The following is an 11,673-nucleotide window of genomic DNA, read 5'->3' on the forward strand; positions in this document are numbered from 1 at the left end:
AGTGCCTTAGACCGCTGCTCCACTCAGGAGCTCACCTATAGGGTTCATCTAAAATAAGCCTCAGCACTTCTGCTTCTCAAAAAAACAAAAACATTCTATATTAATATCAAACATTTCCCAACTGCACAATGAAGACCTTCGCCCATACCCGGGCTCGAACCAGGGACCCTCTGCACACATCAACAACAGTCACCCACGAAGCATCGTTACCCATCGCTCCACAAAACATTTCCCAACTGCACATTGAAGAGCCAAACATAATACATAAATAAATCATTAACATTCCTGTGGTAGAACGATGATAACACTTCCTCACACAGGCCACGTCACAGTTGAATGCAGGATAATGGATTGTTCAGGGTTACATGGGTGAGTGGTTCATGCAATACTCTACGAAACGCAAATATGGTAGTGTGGTCTAAGGCATATCTGACACTAGCAGTCACAGGGTGGTAGGTAGTCTAGCGGTTGCAGCGTTGGGCCTGTACATGAAAGGTCGCTGGTTCGAATACCCGAGCTGATAAGGTGACAATTGCCCTTGAGAAAGGCACTTAAAAATAAAATCAGGGTTATGTCACTACAGCACGATTGTGAAAGCTTTAACATTCAACTCGCCTCATTACGAACTGATTGTCAGACCACCACAGGTCTTAGCCAAATCAGATCCAAGTTTAAAGTTAACTGCTCAACTTTATCCCATTTCTGAATCTGGAAAAACATTAACCTCCAGATAAAAATTTGATATGATAATATAATGAAGAATATAAAAAAAATATTACCATTATAATGATCCCTTCTATTCAATAATGTATAGTAGCTAGCTAGCTTGTTCTGTTCATGTCACTCAAACAGAGTTGACATTTCCCTAGTCGTTGTTCAGAATATTGTCAGCATTCAAAACGTCACCCGTAGTTTTAATCAAGCTATAGCTAACAATATACATGCATAATGGAATAGGCTAGCTTTAAATAGTCACAAATGTTGGCAAGCTGATCTTGTGGTTTTACATAAACTTCAGCTGCCCACTGTCACGAGCGGCTCGTGTGGGTCTTGCCGATTAAACTCAACTCCTAGATTTACGATGGAGTTGAGCGACGACTAGTGGTGTCAGACTGGAGTTCCGAGGTCAGATAAAAACGAATTGTATCATAACCTACTAATTCCAGCACCTAAAAGAATAGCCCGCAATTAAACAGAACACTTGTGTGTAATTCCAGTCTATTCTTTGGGTTCTGAAATCAGTAGTTTTGTTTTATACAAAAAAAGAAAAGCATTTTATGTGGTGTAGGAGCTCCAGTCCGCCCACACTAGTCGCCGCTCAACTCCATCGTAAATCTAGGAGTTTAGTCGGCTAGTGTGGGTCATATAACGCAGGCAAGCTATGACAAATTTGGTACAATCCTAGTGTAGGTCTGACCTGAACTTTCATTTCAACAGGGTGAGAGATCAAAACATTACTGAAACACATTTTAAATAAGTAGCCTAGCTAACTACAATGAAAAAGATTAGCATAGAATACAGAATACAGTCCCGCTGCACCCACTTCAATGAATGAACACTTTGTTTAAGGACCACTACCGCACATTCTGCTGGCTCATTTTCTTAGCTAAATTAAAGCAGAGATGTCTAAATAATATGTCAAGGGAGATCTCAGTTTGTAAGACACCAATGATGTGTTTTTAATTGACAAGATAGCATGCCAGGATAGCCCTCATATTCAGCCACTTCTACCCTATTACCATCGCCAATTCCTACCTCTTTCTCGGCACCGTCCCTTTATTCTCTTCCGTTGAACCAGTCGCATCAATTTTGCATTCTTTTGCGATAATTCCCGAGTTACCGTCCTCATGTTTATGTAAATGCGCTGCAATTCTGCTTAATCTTTGCTGTGCAATTCGTTGCCTGTCGGAGCTATTGTTGTTTGACGCCATACTGCTTCCGTGTTTGTGCACGGAAAGGCAGCTGTCACAACGATAATAGGATATGAGCTAAATTGTAATCAAATCCCATCATGCTTTGCATTTCATTTGTGTTTTCAATACATATTACAATGTTGCAAAATTGGTTACATTATCGCCTATCTTTGCTGTTACTTTAATTGAATTGCTGGTAGTCCATAGAGCACGTTTCCCCAACCGGTGGCCCGCGGGCCGAATTTGCGCTGGTGGTTTTATTTGGCCCAACACATTTTCTCAGCAAAAAAATAAATTATATATATATATATATATATATATATATATATATATATATATTTGTATATTTTATTGTTGTACATAAAATACTGTAAAAACACCTGGAGATCAGCTCCAAGTGATTTTAATTTGAGAAATCTGTTCCCAAGTATTCCACGCATAATAGAGAGACAGGTGATCATATACAAATGTAAGCAAGCTTTTAAATGATTATGTTTTAGTCAAATATTATATCTGTTTGGGATTCTTGCAGTGAATTCGCAGTCAAATTATTTGTAATTATGTTCCGGTCCCCAGACCATCAGCTCAAGAAAAAAAATAAAAAATAGTCCCGCAGCTGAATCTACTTGATGAGAGCTACAGTCACTGGAAAAGCTTATATTATAAAAATATTTTTACAAAGCACAATGTGTGATTTACTGCTGTTCAATTGTCATTCCAAAAATTATATTGATTCTTGGAAGAATATAAATGAATGAGTTGTCCCTTATTCATAACAAGTTTTGTAGCATAGGACAAGCTTACAAGTATGTTGATTTGGACTGTCAGTTACATTCATACGAGTTTGAGAGTAGGTCTTTAGTTAATGGAAACTTGATGCCCATAGTTCGGAGGTCATCCTTTCAGGAGAAGTGGCAAGTGAAAGAAATTCCAGAGTTTATAAGAATGGCATTCTCAACATGCATCAACGCAACTCTTCTTTCGCTGTGCCAGTGACTGCCTTTTTCTCAGACAGATTTGATCCGTGCACAGGTAGCCTAATGATTACTTACTTAAGCTTAGCACAGAAGCTCTCTAAATATTAACCATGATGAATGAACTGGGCTTTGGGAGAACTGAAATTCAAAAGTTTTTCAAAACACAGAGAAAAATGTTGATTTTATTATAAGAAAGTAATCTAATTTAATAGCAGGAAAAATATGTAATATTGCTTAAATGTGTGCATGTATCTTTAAAAATATGGTCTGGAACTTTGGTGACTACTAGGGCTATGGTCCAAACATTTAAAAGACACACCCTCGTTCACTTACCTTGGCCTTATGCCCTTGGGGCAATCCCTGTTACCATCTTGGCGGGTGGCCCAAATGATTAGCCAAGCAAGGGAAATGTGCAACAGTAAGCCCCTCAGCCTTTCCTTCAGAAGTTCCAGCTAGGCAGGCCAACGGTAGTTAGCTAATTAATTTGCTAGCTATCATACAGTAGGTGTATATTAATAATTTATATATTTAATATAAGTAGACCTGCAACCATAATTGACTGTAGCTACCGGTGGCTGCAAACCCAATCATCAAGGGATGAAAGAGTGGTCAATTTAAAAATTATTCCTTCCTCCCTTACCCTGCAAGTGAATACTCGTCAGACGTCATGACACGTCTTCAGAAGTGTCCACTTAATTTTATGGTTGAGGGGATAGGGTCTGTCTTAAGTGTTTGGACCGCAACCCGTAGTATTTTTTTTAAATCTTCCCGCTTTGACCCGGACGTATCAATGTGTAGTTCATACATGTGTAATCTATGAGCATATGTACTGTTTTACCTCAATTATCCATATAATCCCTAGTTTGAAAGCGACTTTTTTTCTGGAAGCTATGCTGTGCCTTTTCCCCAATGCCCCTTAGCAATTCGAGTTCTAGCCAATGAGCTTCAGCCCCTCGCCATTTGAGTGACCGCTAGCAAGACGCGCGCACACACAGCAGAGCAATGACGTGGAGCACATATCCACACATGTGACTCAGTACGCAATTTTCGGGGATCACGTTTGGCTGGTGAGCGCTAACAAGTATACAAAAGTTCCAGAGAATCTCTAAATTAGACTAACAAGTTGTGCCCTTTATAGAACCAGTGATGTTATGGCATTTTTAGTTTTTATGTAATTATCTGCCTTTTATTTTTGTGTGTGAAACGTTTGCTTTGAAAGAACCGTTGATTCATACTTATACTTGCTTGGACAGACAGCCTACACTGCAGAATAGCAACGTTTCATCCTAACTTCCTATTGGCTGTCATATACATCTCTGAAATAGTTGATTAGATTTATATTTGCAACACTCCAGCAATGAATGATACAACAGATAATTAGGCATAACTTCCATTCACAGGATACAATGTCAATACACAACAGAAAATAATCCTTTAAAAAAAAATCTTTGATATCAATGTTTATGGGTTTTGATTAGGTTCATTAATATGTGGTAAGACGCGTACATTAGGATCCAGGTCACTGAAAAATAGGTTTGAACGTTTAAACTGCTCTTGTTTAACTTTCTCACCTCCATGAGTCACATGACAAAGTGAACATGAGGGGATGACTGGAGTCTGGAGTTTCCATATGGCTCGCTGGGTCACCCTATAGAAAGTGATGCAACCATCTACTAGGTCTTTCTGCTACTCCATTTTTCAATCATAATTTCAGACATTTCACTCCGATACCAACAGACCAAAGTGAGTCTTTTAATTATAAGCAAATTAATACATTCACAAGTAGGTGAAAACTCACGAGGCATGTCATTGTCAAAATAAAGTTTATTCTTAGAACACTTTTAGTGACAAGGAGTTTCCCTATTGAAGTCTGCAAGTGGCATGTTGTGGTATAATGCTCCCGCTCTCCAGATGGTAGATTTATTTCCCTCAGGCCAGAGCATTAACTCCCAAAATAAAGTTCTGTAATGCACTGACTGCAAACAATTAGAGTCTAAGTGTATCACAGAACTTTACTTGGACAGCCACAGTGCCAACCCCTTTTCACTACTCCACCTGCAACATATAAGAGAATGAAATGTAAGTTTCCTATTGATGTGCTGGGTTGATAAACACTTTGAATTAACACTGTAGTGTGGAAGATGTAATTATGGAGGTTGGGATGACTTTCTGAACACAATATTGAAACCTAAAAGTTAAACTCCAGCATGATTTGAGATTAAACTGAAATCAACCACAGCTGAGTGCTTTACAAAAAGTGTATTATGTGGAACTGTAACTAATTCTCTGGGCTTATTAAAACACAGAGAGGAGTGAATGGAAAGACTGCTGTTGGAAACTTGGATTGATTCTCACACTCTGACACCAACCCCCCCCACCACACAAATGATGAAATCATACAATATCACACAGTAAGAGGCAAGATACATTTTCGTTCATAAGGTGTTTACTTCGCAGTTCAACCTTGACTATCTTCAAGGTAGTAAAGGCAACAATTAGAGCGCTCCATATGTGGAACTGATGACGTGCCTAAAAGGGTTCCAAATTTGAAATCATGAATTTCTTAATGTTGAATCGTTCACTCCAAGGGTAAGACGCCCACGTACATTACGCTGTTTAACCTACTTGTTGGGAGTTTTTCCCACAAGCCACAGATTGATTTTCACAATGAAAATATAGTCTACCTATACAACAAGGCAAATATTCAACATATTCCACTTCAGATTACAGTAACAAATACATGTATATTCAATACAGTTTGGAGAGTTGCTTATTGTCATGAAGTTACAAAGTCCAAAATCAAACAGTGAATTAAAAGATGTTGGAATACTATTAGCAGATGTGAAATGCCATAGCATAGCTTCATATTCTAAATGTGAACACTATAATGAGAAGCTAAAGAAATGCAACTGATCATACGGTACCTGGTAAAAACGGGAGCTCTTAAAGGGGAACAGCTGCGATCAAGCACGAGGGCAAACCGATAATAAAATGCAAAAACCAGTGGCCTATCTACAACGGTTGCAGGACAAACTATCAAAGCAAGCAAGAGTTTTTCCACTTCCTAATTTCGCGGTTGACGTCCCTCTTTGGAGCCTCCATACAGTGTTCGTATTGGTGCATTCACGCCGTTTTTACCTCTTATTCTATTATTTCAGCCCTGTGCAGTTCAGTCTGTAGCTGGAAGAATGTCGACGTGGAGCTGCCAAACGTGAACGCGTATTCGTGGGCGCGCTTGAGAAGAAAAAAAAACCCGTATAATTTCAGATAGTGGAACAGTGAAGTAAGTGTACGGTGTTGTAGGTAAGGTAGCTAGAGGTAGTGAGGCTCTTTACAGATAAATTGTTGGAGCTCGTCGTATGACCACCTCATTAAGAAGACATGTTTCAAACCAAAAGTGGTCCCAACCTCTCAGGTGTCAGAATGTTAGACTAGACGCAGTGGTTCCCAAACTTTTTAAAGTCCCCTTCAAACATTCAACTTCCAGCTGCGTACCCCCTCTAGCACACAATGTAGTTTTTTTTGCTGTAATTGTAATCCTGCCACACACTCATCGCGCGAACCCAGGGACTCTGATGGCACAGTTGGCGCTGCAGTACAGCGCCCTTAACCACTGCGCCACCCGGGAGGCCCCATAATCAATCATTTTGCTCTATATTTAATCATCAACCTGATTTGTTGATTGAAAATTGTGAATATCTCACCACAGGTTAATGAGAAGGGTGTGCTTGAAAGGATGCACATAACTCTGCAATGTTGGGTTGTTTTGGAGAGAGTCATTTTCCACACAGTCTGTGCCTGTATTTAGTTTTCATACTAGTGTGGGCCGAGAATACACTCTCACATAGGTACGTGGTTGCAGAGGGCATCAGAGTCTTAACAGCGCGATTTGCCAAGGCAAATACTCTGAGTGCAGCCGTATCCAGAAATCTGGCAGTGGCTTCTGATTAAATTCAATTTTCACAGAACCGCTTGTTGCAATTTCGATGAGGCTCTCTTGTTCAGATATCGCTAAGTGGAGGCAGGGCATGAAAGGGATAACAAATCCAGTTGTTTGTGTCATCCATTTAGGGAAAGTACCTGTGTAATTGCTCACCCAACTCACTCAGGTGCTTCGCTATACCACATTTGACATCGTCTGTAAGCTTGAGTTCATTTGCACACAAAAAAATCATACAATGATGGAAATACCTCTGTGTTGTCCTTGTTAATGCAGACAGAGAAGAGCTCAAACTTCTTAATAATTAAGCCTCAATTTTGTCCTGCACATTGAATATACTTGCGGAGAGTCCCTGTAATCCCAGATTCAGATCATTCAGATGAGAAAAAACACCACCCAGATAGGCCAGTCGTCATCATGCAAGCGGTCAGACAAGTGAAAATTATGGTTAGTAAAAATAACTTTAAATTCATCTTGGCACTTCTGTATGTTGCAAAAGCATTACATGGTCGCTGCCCATATCATTGCATAGTGCAGAAAAGAGTTCAGGGGCCTTGCTTTAACAAAGTGAATAATTTTCACTGTAGTGTCCAAAATGTCTTTGAAGCTGTCAGGCATTCCTTTGGCAGCAAGAGCCTCTCGGTGGATTCTGCAGTGTACCCAAGTGGCGTCGGGAGCAACTGCTTGCACGCGCGTTACTACTCCACTATGTCTCCCTGTCATGGCTTTTGCGCCATCAGTACAGATACCAACACAGCTTGACCACCAATGTCCATTTGATGTCACAAAGCTGTCCAGTACTTTAAAAATATCCTCTCATGTTGTCCTGGTTTCCAGTGGTTTGCAGAAGAGGATGTCTTCCTTAATTGACCCCCCATAAACGTAATGGACAGCAGCGGATTTAGGAATGGGCGACATAGGCAGCCGGCATTTTCCCTGGGGCGGCACAGGGTGCCAGCACAAAAAAACATTTGGATTGGTGACATTTGCGTGATCGGTTTTCTTTCGGTTTTCATTTGCACGTCAATGGTATCATATCACCATGTGGGACTGTGGGTAAATTAACCTTGCAGGAGTGGATGCCCTGATTCTAGTTTGTGAGCTAGGCAGGCTACTGCCTGGGAAGGTCTCCCACTCAGAAGTACGAGATGGGGAGGGGAGCAGGGGGTAGGTTGACCTCAGGTCTCCCCTCTGGAAGCCCGAGGTAGGGGTAGCGGGGGGTAGGTTGACCTCAGGTCTCCCCTCTGGAAGCCCGAGGTAGGGGTAGCGGGGGGTAGGTTGACCTCAGGTCTCCCCTCTGGAAGCCCGAGGTAGGGGTAGCGGGGGATAGGTTGACCTCAGGTCTCCCCCCTGGAAGCCCGAGGTAGGGGTATAGGGGGATTTTATCAAAAAACACACCTCTAACTTTGTACAGTACTAATGGAATTAATAAAATCAGTCACACTACGAAATGCTACCAAATAAACCACAATTCATTCATAATACTGTGAATATATAGTCTCACAGACATATTGTTGCATTTTTTTTTTTTTTACTGGTTTGTGCAAAATCATTAAGATTAATAGAAAACCAGTCTGCACACTACCTGAAGTCCACCATGTCACAGGAACGCCTTAGTGGCCTTGCTGTCACCAGTATTAAATAATGCAATTGCTGGGCAGAGTTCTTATGATGATGTCATGGATGACTTTGCGTCAAGGAAGGCAAGAAAGGTCAGGGTTCAGATGGCAGCTGTGCAATTTAGTTTGTGTGATTCTTGTTTGAAGTGTAATAGTGTAATAATCAGGTTCTCTTCTTTATAAATGGGTTATTCCATTTGTGTATTTGTGTGATTTAGGATTTGTGCAATTTAGTTTTATTTGTGTGTTTTTCTTCGCAATAGGGTAATAGTGCAATAATGAAGTTCTTATTTTATTTTGTATTTATATATTACAATTAGTTTCTATTTGTCCTTGTTACTACTTTTTGATATTTGAGTCTTATTTTTGTATATATTTTTATATTCATATTGTTTTAAATTATTTGTGTTGTTCCAAATGTCTGAATAATAATTAGAGTTGGTGGTGGGGATTTTTTGGCTGAAGGGGGGTTTCGCCCAGGGAGCCATACAAGGTAGAACCGCCACTGGTAACGGACATGTACCAGGAGCTGTGCCAGGCTCTCCACGTCTGTTGACTCATCCTGTTGACTCACGCATAGAATTCACTGGCTTGTATGTGTAACAGTATAACTTTAGACCGTCCCCTCGCCCATACCCGGGCGCAAACCAGGGACCCTCTGCACACATCAACAACAGTCACCCACGAAGCATCGTTAACCATCGCTCCACAAAAGCCACGGCCCTTGCAGAGCAAGGGGAACTACTACTTCAAGGTTTCAGAGCAAGTGACGTCACCGATTGAAACGCTATTTAGCGCGCACCACCGCTAACTAATCTAGCTGTTTCACATCCGTTACACTCACCCCCCTTTTGACCTCCTCCTTTTCCGTAGCAACCAGTGATCCGGGTCACGGCACCAATGTAACACTATAACTTTAGAACGTCCCCTCGCCCATTCCCAAGCCTGATGAATTTACTGTGTTAAATGAGGCCTCACCTCCTGGCTACACTAGTGACCATATCCCCCGTGCATCCCGCAAAGGCGGAGGTGTTGCTAACATTTACGATAGCAAATTTCAATTTACAAAAAAAAAAATGACGTTTTCGTCTTTTGAGCTTCTAGTCATGAAATCTATGCAGCCTACTCAATCACTTTTTATAGCTACTGTTTACAGGCCTCCTGGGCCATATACAGCGTTCCTCACTGAGTTCCCTGAATTCCTATCGGACCTTGTAGTCATAGCGGATAATATTCTAATCTTTGGTGACTTTAATATTCACATGGAAAAGTCCACAGACCCACTCCAAAAGGCTTTCGGAGCCATCATCGACTCAGTGGGTTTTGTCCAACATGTCTCTGGACCCACTCACTGTCACAGTCATACGCCGGACCTAGTTTTGTCCCATGGAATAAATGTTGTGGATCTTAATGTTTTTCCTCATAATCCTGGACTATCGGACCACCATTTTATTACGTTTGCAATTGCAACAAATAATCTGCTCAGACCCCAACCAAGGATCATCAAAAGTCGTGCTATAAATTCACAGACAACACAAAGATTCCTTGATGTCCTTCCAGATTCCCTCTGTCTACCCAAGGACGCCAGAGGACAAAAATCAGTTAACCACCTAACTGAGGAACTCAATTTAACCTTGCGCAATACCCTAGATGCAGTTGCACCCCTAAAAACTAAAAACATTTCTCATAAGAAACTAGCTCCCTGGTACACAGAAAATACCCGAGCTCTGAAGCAAGCTTCCAGAAAATTGGAACGGAAATGGCGCCACACCAAACTGGAAGTCTTCCGACTAGCTTGGAAAGACAGTACTGTGCAGTACCGAAGAGCCCTTACTGCTGCTCGATCATCCTATTTTTCTAACTTAATTGAGGAAAATAAGAACAATCCAAAATTCCTTTTTGATACTGTCGCAAAGCTAACTAAAAAGCAGCATTCCCCAAGAGAGGATGACTTTCACTTTAGCAGTGATAAATTCATGAACTTCTTTGAGGAAAAGATTGTGATTATTAGAAAACAAATTACAGACTCCTCCTTAAATCTGCGTATTCCTTCAAAGCTCAGTTGTCCTGAGTCTGCACAACTCTGCCTGACCTAGGATCAAGAGAGACGCTCAAGTGTTTTAGTACTATATCTCTTGACACAATGATGAAAATAATCATGGCCTCTAAACCTTCAAGCTGCATACCTATTCCAACTAAACTACTGAAAGAGCTGCTTCCTGTGCTTGGCCCTCCTATGTTGAACATAATAAACGTCTCTCTATCCACCGGATGTGTACCAAACTCACTAAAAGTGGCAGTAATAAAGCCTCTCTTGAAAAAGCCAAACCTTGACCCAGAAAATATAAAAAACTATTGGCCTATATCGAATCTTCCATTCCTCTCAAAAATTTTAGAAAAGGCTGTTGCGCAACAACTCACTGCCTTCCTGAAGACAAACAATGTATACGAAATGCTTCAGTCTGGTTTTAGACCCCATCATAGCACTGACACGGCACTTGTGAAGGTGGTAAATGACATTTTAATGGCATCGGACCGAGGCTCTGCATCTGTCCTCGTGCTCCTAGACCTTAGTGCTGCTTTTGATACCATCGATCACCACATTCTTTTGGAGAGATTGGAAACCCAAATTGGTCTACACGGACAAGTTCTGGCCTGGTTTAGATCTTATCTGTCGGAAAGATATCAGTTTGTCTCTGTGAATGGTTTGTCCTCTGACAAATCAACTGTAAATTTCGGTGTTCCTTAAGGTTCGGTTTTAGGACCACTATTGTTTTCACTATATATTTTACCTCTTGGGGATGTTATTCGAAAACATAATGTTAACTTTCACTGCTATGCAGATGACACACAGCTGTACATTTCAATGAAACATGGTGAAGCCCCAAAATTGCCCTTGCTAGAAGAATGTGTTTCAGACATAAGGAAGTGGATGGCTGCAAACTTTCTACTTTTAAACTCGGACAAAACAGAGATGCTTGTTCTAGGTCCCAAGAAACAAAGAGATCTTCTGTTGAATCTGACAATTAATCTTAATAGTTGTACAGTCGTCTCAAATAAAACTGTGAAGGACCTCGGCGTTACTCTGGACCCTGATCTCTCTTTTGAAGAACATATCAAGACCATTTCAAGGACAGCTTTTTTTCCATCTACGTAACATTGCAAAAATCAGAAACCTTCTGTCCAAAAATGATGCAGAAAAATTAATCCATGCTTTTGTCACT

The 11,673-nt window shown here is 40.8% G+C and overlaps 1 protein-coding gene and 1 long non-coding RNA gene across 4 annotated transcripts in view; both read right to left on the reverse strand.

The window, feature by feature from the left end:
• The window catches only part of LOC110501919 (alkyldihydroxyacetonephosphate synthase, peroxisomal), a 45,566-nt gene extending 43,421 nt beyond the window's left edge, over positions 1 to 2,145 (reverse strand). Inside the window, exon 1 of one of the 3 annotated variants that reach the window (XM_036959398.2) lies at positions 1,756 to 2,145. In XM_036959398.2, the coding sequence (XP_036815293.2) occupies positions 1,756 to 1,931 (176 nt within the window). In that variant the 5' untranslated portion in view covers positions 1,932 to 2,145. The remainder of the gene's footprint in view (positions 1 to 1,755) is intronic. The other 2 variants (XM_036959399.2, XM_036959400.2) reach the window with 2 other exon arrangements.
• A 2,551-nt stretch (positions 2,146 to 4,696) lies between these two features.
• Positions 4,697 to 6,472, reverse strand: LOC110502136 (uncharacterized). Its single transcript, XR_002470302.3, has 2 exons — positions 5,815 to 6,472; positions 4,697 to 4,945 (listed from the first exon to the last, which is right to left on the reverse strand). It is a non-coding gene; the product is annotated as an uncharacterized LOC110502136 (long non-coding RNA).
• Positions 6,473 to 11,673: the final 5,201 nt, after the last annotated feature.

Source organism: Oncorhynchus mykiss, chromosome 22, assembly GCF_057628025.1.
Source record: "Oncorhynchus mykiss isolate SJ-2025 chromosome 22, ASM5762802v1, whole genome shotgun sequence".
Taxonomy (NCBI): Eukaryota; Metazoa; Chordata; class Actinopteri; order Salmoniformes; family Salmonidae; genus Oncorhynchus; species Oncorhynchus mykiss.